We start from the raw sequence: 10,673 nt of genomic DNA on the forward strand, positions 1-10,673 counted from the left end.
TGATCCGCCAACAAATAGATTTTATTAGAGTCAACTGCTGTCTGACTTGATTGGGTTTTATTGATTGACTGGTTGTTGTTCCAATAGTCGATCACACATGTTGATGATACGGATATGTCCTCTCGAACATGAACAATGTCGAACTACTTTGAGCAAGTTGGACATTGTAGACAACTTGATCTCAGATCGTTGGAATGCTGATTTTGATCCTGGACATCTTACTGTTCCATCATTATCATCGCCTTCGAAAAGGTAACTGAGAAGTTTGTGATGATTATTGTTGGATGCACAATGAATGGCCTTCATTGATGGAAGATGACTCTGAAGTTGTGTTGGTGTGGTGCATCGACGATGGATTACATGCAAGATGTCCAACTTTCCCTCCTCGCAAGCCCAGTCCACCAACTCTGTCAGAGCCTCAGACTTGGCATCATCCACACTGATATGTCCATGATCAAACAGATGATTGAGTGCAGATGAGTTGAATGACTCCAACTTGAAGGCACTGAAGACTCTCCTCTCTGTTGGTCTCCCCTTGAGGCATACTGTTTTAGATAGTTGGATCATTATCTCCAATGATTCATTGTCACCACGATTGATACAAGCCTCAATTGCAGCGTTGACATCAGCAGTAAGGATCATGTCTTTCGACAATCCCTCAGTGACCAACTTGACCAATGCGAGTGAGCTGGAGGCAACCTTGGTCAACAAAGTGGAAAACCTTTCGACTTGAGGCTCGACTGAATTGGACTTGGCCAGCTCAATGATCACATCCTCTGTCACCAGGCTGTTGGGCTGTCCAACTCGATCAACCAGGGCACCAAGGTCATCGACCGATAGCTTCACTCCTCCAATGACCATTATCCTCCTGATGCTGTCCAGATCACCGACAAGTGCAGCTTGTTGCAAAGCATATCGATAGAACGTTTTGATGGGGCTGTTGGCTGGGAGTGGGCCCAACAACTTATTGATGACCTCCTTATTGCCAGCCTCGACTGCACTTCCCAACACACGATTGAATCTACAGTTGACATTGGGGTGTGTCAGCAGGCGATCAATCAAGTCGATGGATATGATTGAGTGATGGATGCTATTAATTGCCACTGATATCTTGGATTGCGGGAAACTGAGAATGAAGTTGGCTACATCCAAATATCCATTTTGCAACACCTTTGGGAGTAATCCAAAGAGCTTGTCTGATGCAAGACGATCGCACCAAGAGCCATATGAGAGTATTTTTTGAAGTATTGCCAGATGTCCATTCTCAGCTGCGTAATTTATGTATTGATCCCAGAGTCGTGCCAGTTGTTTGAATGGAAGGCCTTTGAGTGCAGCCTCCAAATGATCAATCTCAACTCCATATGTACAACACATCGTAATGAACATGTTTCCCTTTTCCAATTCCAACTTTGACAAGGGCATCTGATTTGATTGTATATAGAATTGGAGTATCTGGGACTGTTTGAGCTCTATTGACTTGTAAAGTAGCTGGGTATGGAGCTTGTTTGAGAGTAGCTCATGCTGGGTCAACAACTCGAGCATTTCCACCGCCCATGGCTTGGTGAGCCAGCCATCATCAGATCGAGCGATTTTGGCGAAATTCATGGCACTGTCAATGGCTGATGGTTTAAAGCCAGACTGAATGAGCTTACGAAGGAATGATGGATGTTTGATTTCTGACATGACCGTTTCGTTGAAATCCAAAGTGGAGAATGGTTCAGTCTGACTGGCGATCGTGACATATTGATCAAAGATCCTCTCCAAGTGTGGATGTGTGCATGCCACATACCTGACAAAGTATCTCAAGTCATGGATGAGCTCAAGCTTGGGATTGGCCATAAGCACATCGACAGCTCGAGTGTCACACCTGACCAGTGCTTCATCTAGCAATGGAGAGTCGTAGACAACATTGGATGGAGAGAATGACTTGAGGAACCATTCAGTGGCACCATATTTGAGGTAATCCATCAAACAATGTTTGTCAATCAACTGTGCACCTTTGATTAGATATTCACTATCGATGCCGAGAGACTTGTGAACACGTCCAATCTGTTCCATGACCATGTTACCAAGTTTTGGATCATTGAACACCGAGTGGAATGCTGTCTCCATCAATGATGTTGCATGATGTACATTACATGGTACATTCATTGTGGACTCGGTCCTGAATGATTAACTGAGTGAGCGAGTGAAGAGCGCAAGGTTGTCTAATGTAACTTACAATGATTGATTGAGTGTGAGTGACTGGATCAGATCAGAGCACAACTTGATCACTCGGTGAGTGGAGTGTTCATAACCAACATTGAGGATTGAGTGGAGTGTTCGCAGTTGGTGTAGCGAAGGTTGGCTAGTGAATGTTGTCGAGCTGAGGTAGTGCTCCAGTGTGAGATAGCAATTCTGTCTGGCCATTGAGTGAAGTACACTCAACTTTGGCTTGACCAGTGGTTCGGTTTGGTGAAGCTGAGGTTGTTCAAAGTGTCGTTGTAGGATGCGTACATTTTCTATACTGTTACTCGTGAGTGCCTCGTTGAGTATTCGGGCGACCAACTCGCCATCACTGAGTTGCTCGCCAGTGAATAGGCCAATGACATGTTCAAGCACATCTGGATGCGGATTGCTAGCGGCCCACGCACACACCTCGACATTGCGTCTGATGTTGCTCATGTGTTCCAAAATGAATGTCACCTCGGACAATGGTGCTTTGGACACAATACAGAATGCCTGTGTCCTGGCCTCACGATGGTCATAAAAAATCTTTTCGCCAATGCACTGTCGCTTGAAAATCAACGACATGGCCTCGTGGCATCTATTCTCCAACGCTTTTGCCAGGCAGTCACTATTATGGTAATCAACGCTGTGGATGGAGTGGAGGCGCTGCATCAGTGCAGCAGAGTAGCAGCTTGCGGACTCCATAACATGTCGGAGATTGTCCTCCACATATAATCGAGTGTCAATTGTATCGAGGATGAGTTTCACTGTGATGTTGCTGCCCGGTAGTGCGCCGGCACTCACAATGTTGCCCAACGTTTTTGAACCAAATCGTAACTTGTTGGTCCTTTGACGACTAAATATGAGTGTTGCCATCGACTTGGACATCATTTGACACATCTTTAAAGTCAAGTTGACAGTAATGTCGGAGGAGGAGAGGAGCACGTCTACTGCTTCTATGTCATCGTTTCGAATGTACCCCGCCAATTGTTCGCTGTGAAGCTGGACCATGTCGAATGATCCCATTGCCATGTGGATTGATATACCTGTTGTGGTGGGCATCTGACACAAGATGTGGATCTGTGTCTCACAATCCTTGGTGATGTGGTCTTTGCCAACATGATGCTTCAAGAGATACTTGATGAATGATTGTTGACCACGTGTGGCCGCCTTCCTAATGATTGGTGTGATATCACGATTGTTGAGGTACTCATTGCCATCGGATGTCCTGATGAATGCTTGGAACATGTCGACATTGCCATGCTTGGCACATTGTTGAAGACAAACACCGAGGAGTGTGTGTGAGAGACTCAGTGGAGGCGGCTTGTTGTCTAGTATGTATTGAACACTGTCCATCATATTGGACTTGGCAGAACGTTGAAGTGCGGGCTCCCAGATGCCAACAAGCTCAAACAGACAGTGGAGCTCGTGCAGCACTCGGAGCATTTCAACTCGGACTCCTCGTCTCCGAAACACCTAGGGAAGTTAGTGTTGTCGTCAATTTTAAGGTGTTGGAACACTAAACGAACAAACTCGACGTTGCCCGAGTCAACAGCAAATGGTAGGTTGGCCACCATATGGTTGGGCAGCCCTCGGTGGCCGGTGGCTGCGAGGTAGGATCGAAGTAGGTCAATGTTGCCATGAAGGAACAATCTCCAATCAAGTTTGATGCGAATCAGCTGTCTGTTGATGAGATGGTTGAATACTGTTGCGTTGTTGTAGTCGATTGCCAATGTCAACAGGGTGATGTTATCGACGGGGTAGTCCGAGGCAACGCTGTCGAATGCCTTGATGAACATTTGTGTTGCATTGAAACGCAACATGTCAACCAGACTCATATTATAAAGTTGGCTACCTTTGATCGTTGATTTGATCAGTGGTACGTCGTCGTTGTTGTGTTGTTATTGTCATACTCTGATGATCTGGTTGATGGCTTTGGCAGACTCATCCATCTATTGTGCATGCTACTCACATGTCCAAAGATGGTAGTGACCAACAAGTGATTGTGGAACACATTGTTGATGCAACTTGTGTCTCTCTCCATCCCCTTCATCATCATTAAATATATTTATATGTTTGTTTGAGTTACGTATTAGTTGGAGTGATTGATCAATGAATGATCTTCCAGCTGGATGACCCAATCATTCAAAACAGCACGGTCTTGCTCACTCATTCAACTTCCGCAGGCACCAGCACGGCCAAACATCAATCTTGATCTTGCTCGTGAGCATGCTGGTCTTGTTTTGATCATATATCAAAATATCTGGATGGACCCCTGAGGCTTTGGGGACAATGGCCACAATGAAATTTGTGATGCTTTGATGATGTCGTTGTTCCTGTGACATTGCCAGTCAACTCCAATCTTCTCGCGACCCTTTATTGATATCTATCTATCTATCGTGTGGTTGTATTGTAACAAGGCCTTCATCCATCCATTCGGTATGAACTCCTATATGTATCTCTCTCTGTCGATCGTCGTCATCCGTCGTTGTCCACATTACACGTTCAATGTGCTGGCTGCATCAATGTGCTCAACCATAAAGCTTCAAATGGCAACCTTGGCAGTATGGTTTATCACCTTGTCTTTTATATCTATGTTTGATTGATTGATTGATTGATCGAATGAGTTAGTAGTGATGAATGTACATTATCGAATGACTGAGATACCTACCCAACACCCGAAAGGGCAGTCTTGCAGAATGAACAGAAGAAGTGCTCTGGATGGTATCGTTTGGTGCCCATGACGATGCACTTGCCAGAGAGGATGGGCTTCTCACAGTGTCCACAGAGGAAGCCTATGGTGTCGTAGTAGTGTCGCTCGCAATATGGTGTGTTGTCATCGGTGTGGAAGAAGTTGCCTTGCAGCTGCATCTGACAGGTGTTGCAGGCAAAGTGCTCTGGATGGTATGATCGACCCAATGCATTGGTCACCTTTCCCAATATAGCCTGTTGACACTTGAAGCACTTTGGTGCAAACTTGTCCAAAAAGTCCTTTGAGCAATAAGCAAAGCCATCTGGTCCCTCTTCACATCTAGATCCATCTGCAAAGTCCTATTCAATCATTTGATTGATCGTTTGATTGATCGTTTGATCGTTTGATCGTTTGATTGAGTAAGTGAGTGATCGAATGAGTAAGTATATTGATGTATTACACTCTCCAATCAATCCTCACACCTCAATATCAATCTCTAACTCTATCTCTATATCTATCTCTATATCTATGTCTGTACCTTTCCACATATATTACATCCGATGTGATAGGGATGCCATTGCAGACCAAAAACTGAAAGGCAAACATCAACTATTGGTTGTTTACAACTGTAACATGTTGGTAATGATGCCATTGTATATGTATTTTATATTATATATATATTTATAGTATAATGTAATTATCTTTTTTAAAACAAAATAAGTGAACTGTGCTTGCTTGAATGAATGATCTTTCACTCCCTCCTAATATCATCACGAGGTGGTGATCAAAAACTGAGGGTGTGGGTGATCAGATAGGGTGTGAATGACACCCATCGTGAAAGCCAATGATTCAATGAATCGACGTTCCCTCATAGTCACTTCACTCTCATTGAATTACTATACATTCAATATCTCATCGATCACAATCAATCAATCGAGTTTCCATTAAAAATATATAAGTATATAAATATATTTGTTAAGAATTCTATATTTATATATATATATGTAGTCATTTAGATTCATCTTGATTGATTGATTGATTGAAACCAACGAAGATGATGCATGTTTGAACAGCAGTCTATTAACAAAGGTAATAGTATGTTGTAATAACATACATGTGACTGGTCACGGAGTTGCAAATCAAGTCAAGATTCTGATCGTCAAGATCAAAAGATTGGAAAAGTGTTGTTTTTTTGTCGTTTGTTGTCCAAGGTGGTACTCTGTGCATGAGATGGGATGCAGCATGAAGTGTTAAAGTTGTTCATTCTTTATTATACATAACTTTAAAGATATATAAAGATATAAAGATAGATAGATAGATAGATAGATAATGTTGAGTAGAGCAAACGATAGATTAGCAAAGCTCTCACAACATTTGGATGTGTGCGGTACTTCTGCTGAGATCACCTCTTCCACAACATCATCTGCAACAACAGAGTCTGCCATTGCTATCAAACCAAAGCCAAAGATATCAAAGCCTCATGATGATAATATAGAGTCTGATGGATCGTACGTCTTGTCCTTCATTCATCACTCACAACAATCAATCAATCACTCACTCATGCACTCATTCAATCAATCAAACAATGTACAGGATCGCAAGGGAGAAGCTCAATGAGGAGGAGTTGGACTTAACAGTGGAGTTGAATACAGGTACAAACACTTATGAGATGAAGCCAGTTCCAAATACTTTGTCATTCGATCAGGGATTCTTCCATGCGATCAGAGCGATTGAGTTGCTGACTGAGCATGACAAGCAACGAGTGGTGGTCATTGGCATTGCTGGTCCAGTTGGCGCAGGCAAGACAACTCTGGCGCACAAAATATCATCCCTCGTCAACGCCATAGTATTCGACCTTCAAGACTTTATCCGTATCGACATGGTCAAGGACAACAACTATGATGATCCAGTGCTGATAGACTTTGATCGTGTTGTTGTAAGTTAGTGGAGAGTGTCCTAGTCCATCACTCATTCATTCATTCCTAACAATCATCATCATACACACAGGACACAATGAAGAGATTGAGGATGAATGAAGTTGTGGAGATACCAAAGATCATTAGACATAAGGAGACTGGCAATATTATCAAGGTGGAACAACATAAGGTATCATTGAACCAATCAAAGGTACTCATACTTGAAGGTAGCTATGCACTCAGCGCAAAAATCAGGCCCATCCTAGACATCAGCATTGCCATCACTGGCGGTGTCCATCTCGACCTAATCAAAAGAATCATGAGGGATATCGTCGTCAACAAAAGTTCATCAAAGGTATGATACCCTGGTCTTGTCTCCCATGTTCTGCCAACCCTCACCCTAACCCTACCCTCGCCCTCGCCCTCGCCCTCGCCCTCACTATCACTCAATCAATCAATCATTTTCCAGGATGTACTGTTACAAATTACCAATGTAGTATTTCCAATGTTCAAGGCATTCGTTGAGCCAGACTTGGATAATGCCAAGATCAAGATACATTCGTCGTATAACCCGATGAGTCAGGTGGTCGAGCCAACATATGTCTGCAAGGCCAAGTACGAACCACAGAAGGAGCACTTTGATCAATTCCTCTCATCACTCAATGTCAAGCCTGTCAAGAAGATCTTCTCGGACATGTACCTCTACCCGCCCAAGTACGGCTCTGACGGCATCTCCCAAGCCGACAAGACCAACTGGATCCGAATCCGACGTACCGATCGCGGTCAATTCAATATATACTTCTACAGAGAGGTACGTCCAACTTGGAAACATCCCAACTCAATCTATCACTCACTCAATCATTCAATCATTCAAAACATAGATAATGGACGCCAACATCAATACTAGACCATCACTTAATTTCGAGATATCGGTAAAGACGATTGGAGGACTGTTGTCACTTGGTTATCAGATTGGCGCCATACTGAATAGAACGATCGAGGTTTGGTACGAGCGCAATGGTATCATCATCACAAAGGAGTATATCAAGGAGTTGGAGAAATACTTTATCCAGATCAAGGGTCAGAGTAGACGCGAGGTGATGAGCTTCGCCGACAAGCTCAAGATGACCAATATTCACGTGCCACAGACCTTCCTCTATCTCTACTTCAAGAAGCTCAAGAAGAGCAAGCTGAGACTGGAGGAGATGGAGCGTGGCGTGGCCAGCGGAGCCATCATCGCCAAGAACAACACCAGCAGCAACAAGAAGAACAAGAAGACGACGACGACGACGACGACTCAGCAGCAAATGTCCAAATGATCATCAGTGTTGACTCAATTAAAGATCAGATTGATTGATTGATGGGAATGATTCCAGTTTGATTGGAATGGAATGATTTATTATATTATATAAGTATATACACATTAACGATCACGACCAAACAATGTCTTACGCTGCTCAGCGGTGTATGATGTTGGTCTCTTGAGGTTCTGCTCATCATCGTAGACCTTGTAGGCCTTGACGGCATCCAACTGAGCCATTCTGTTGTGATAGTCGAATAACTTTGGATAGTCCTTCTCAGTGACCTCTTGCAACAATATGATGTTCTTGCTCCATGGATAGATGGCCAGATCAGCGATCGACAACTCATCGCCAGCAACATAAGCATGCTTCTCAAGCTGACGCTCAATCACATGGAACAATCTGCGAACCTCATTATAATGTCTCTTGATTGGGTACTCATGTCTCTCCTCAGCATATCTTGTGTAATGTCCATACTGTCCCATGTTTGGTCCGAGTGATGACACTGATTGATCGATGATATTAGTCATTCGCTCACTCATTCAATCATTCACTAAATCAATCAATGTAGTACATACTTTGGAAGAATACCCATCCGAGGACATCGTAGTGCTCTTGAGTGTGAGTGACCTCGTTGGGGAGATACTTGCCCTTGCCGTAGGTCTTGGCAAGGTAGATGAGGATGTTACCACTCTCGAATAGGACAATGGGACTCTTACCCTCTGGTACATTGGGGTCCTTGATAGCGGGGATCTTGCTGTTTGGATTGATCTTTACGAATTCCTCCTTGAACTGATCACCATTGGCCAAGTCCATATCGACCTTCTCATAAGGCAGACCTAACAACTCCAAGAATATATAAACCTTGGCAACATTTGGTGTATTCTTTGAATAAAGAGTGATTGGCTTAAGTGATGAAGTAGACATTGTACGAAGGACTGATGATATCATAAAATATTATATATTATAAGAGTGATATTGATTGATTGCTTGATAGATTGATGGTTTGTATTTGATTTGTATTTGTTTGTTTGTGATGTTAATTAATGACCAATATTGGATTCATTAAATACTTTGTTCAAGTTCCATTCTATCAGAATGACCGATCCAAGTGAAGAGTTGCGGTCATCCCACCACCAATCAATTTTCAAAAGTCATAGACCAAGTTCAAAGACTTTCGAATCTTCTAGAAGTGTGTGGTGAATGTTTCCACATTAGTTCACTTCCCTTCCCCCATTACTCTACATGCCCATTCCATTCGTCCTTATACCAATGAGTGAATAAGTCATGAGTGGATAGTAGAGTAGTAGTTGATTCCTTATGAATCGATGGACTAATAGTCATGATGATAGATGATTTGATCTTACTAGCATCATAATGTCTACATTGAATGTTGTTAGGTATGACTGAATTATTTGAGGTCAATGTTTCTACAAGCATTTCACCATCATGATTCATTCTCCATCTCTCTCTTGTAGTTTCGTTCGATTACAAGTTGACTTTGACATTACATTAATGTAGTCCAAACTTATCTGCCATTTGATTACCAAGACAATCACCAATGCTATCACCAAAGTATTCTTTGTCAATTACTTTGTTGTTTTTAGAATGTATTACAATGATTGGAGGAGGTGTCCTGACACTTACCTCTTGTCTCATCACTGACCCAAACAACTGTACATCAGCACAGACATTTTTGTGATTGATTGATTTGTCAGTTGTAAAAATATGTGAGCGCGCAAAACCTGAAAAAAAAGATCAGTTTGATTGGTAGACCTGTTACAAGTGAGATCGATCTCACCAGAAACGCAACAACCACTAAAACAATCAGAGATGTGACTTGCGATGTGATTGGGCCTGATTTCGATGGACTGATCTGGGGGGTGTCTTACTGACGAAGTCCAACAGCTCAGAGTTAGTGGATTAATGATTGAATTAGTGAGTGTGTGAGTGATCGAGAGTGAGTGATGATAGGATAACACCGACAATCATTGCTGTATCTAGTCCCTAGTCTTTACATCTCTGTTATATGATTGAAAACAATCACATCGATATCCATTGTTGTATTTATACACACCTACAAACACACAAACACAATCACAAACACACAATAAGGCATTGGCGATGTTAGTTTGATCATATATCCAACATCTGACACTACACACACAACACAACACAACACAACTTGCAAGTTGCAAACACACTTGTTCAAGAGTTTGCATAAACAGCCTCTCACACTCGCTTCACACTAGCCAATCAATCGATCAACCTACCAACCACACGTGCCAATCAATCAAACAGTCGTAGACAACCCTTTGGCCCAGCGACTCGCTTTGCGTCCAACAAACACCCTCCTCCCCCATCCATCCATTCGAATCGATTGAACGAACTATCATGGAAAGAGTCAAACACCTCAAGGTGCCGAACCAACATCAACGTCAGCGCTCGCAAAGCATTGACATGATTGTAATGGATGAAGTCAGCAAGATAATAAGTGACATGGACAACAGTCTACAACAGCAGCCACAGTCACAGTCACAGTCACAGTCACAGTTA

At 42.8% G+C, this 10,673-nt stretch overlaps 4 protein-coding genes across 4 annotated transcripts; 1 reads left to right on the forward strand and 3 right to left on the reverse strand.

Moving 5' to 3' along the window:
* Positions 1–235: 235 nt before the first annotated feature.
* On the reverse strand, positions 236–4,046 carry SAMD00019534_025810 (hypothetical protein; the record flags this gene model as incomplete). The annotated part of the gene is made up of 5 exons (XM_012901879.1): positions 236–256; positions 361–1,726; positions 1,790–2,164; positions 2,222–3,673; positions 3,742–4,046. 5 exons carry the CDS (start codon positions 4,044–4,046, stop codon positions 236–238), a joined length of 3,519 nt encoding a protein of 1,172 aa, XP_012757333.1.
* A 693-nt stretch (positions 4,047–4,739) lies between these two features.
* SAMD00019534_025820 (hypothetical protein) lies at positions 4,740–5,448 on the reverse strand (the record flags this gene model as incomplete). Its single annotated transcript, XM_012901880.1, has 3 exons — positions 4,740–4,800; positions 4,880–5,259; positions 5,383–5,448. The coding sequence occupies 3 exons, from the start codon at positions 5,446–5,448 to the stop codon at positions 4,740–4,742; spliced, it is 507 nt and encodes a 168-aa protein (XP_012757334.1).
* A 781-nt stretch (positions 5,449–6,229) lies between these two features.
* Positions 6,230–8,135, forward strand: SAMD00019534_025830 (hypothetical protein; the record flags this gene model as incomplete). Its single annotated transcript, XM_012901881.1, has 5 exons — positions 6,230–6,408; positions 6,494–6,836; positions 6,908–7,171; positions 7,286–7,627; positions 7,698–8,135. The coding sequence occupies 5 exons, from the start codon at positions 6,230–6,232 to the stop codon at positions 8,133–8,135; spliced, it is 1,566 nt and encodes a 521-aa protein (XP_012757335.1).
* A 107-nt stretch (positions 8,136–8,242) lies between these two features.
* Positions 8,243–9,068, reverse strand: SAMD00019534_025840 (hypothetical protein; the record flags this gene model as incomplete). The annotated part of the gene is made up of 2 exons (XM_012901882.1): positions 8,243–8,622; positions 8,696–9,068. Coding segments are annotated over 2 exons (753 nt in total), but the record flags the coding sequence as incomplete, so codon positions are not given.
* Between the last annotated feature and the right edge of the window lie 1,605 nt (positions 9,069–10,673).

The sequence above is a fragment of the Acytostelium subglobosum genome (assembly GCF_000787575.1).
Source record: "Acytostelium subglobosum LB1 DNA, scaffold: scaffold4, whole genome shotgun sequence".
Lineage (NCBI taxonomy): Eukaryota > Evosea > Eumycetozoa > Acytosteliales > Acytosteliaceae > Acytostelium > Acytostelium subglobosum.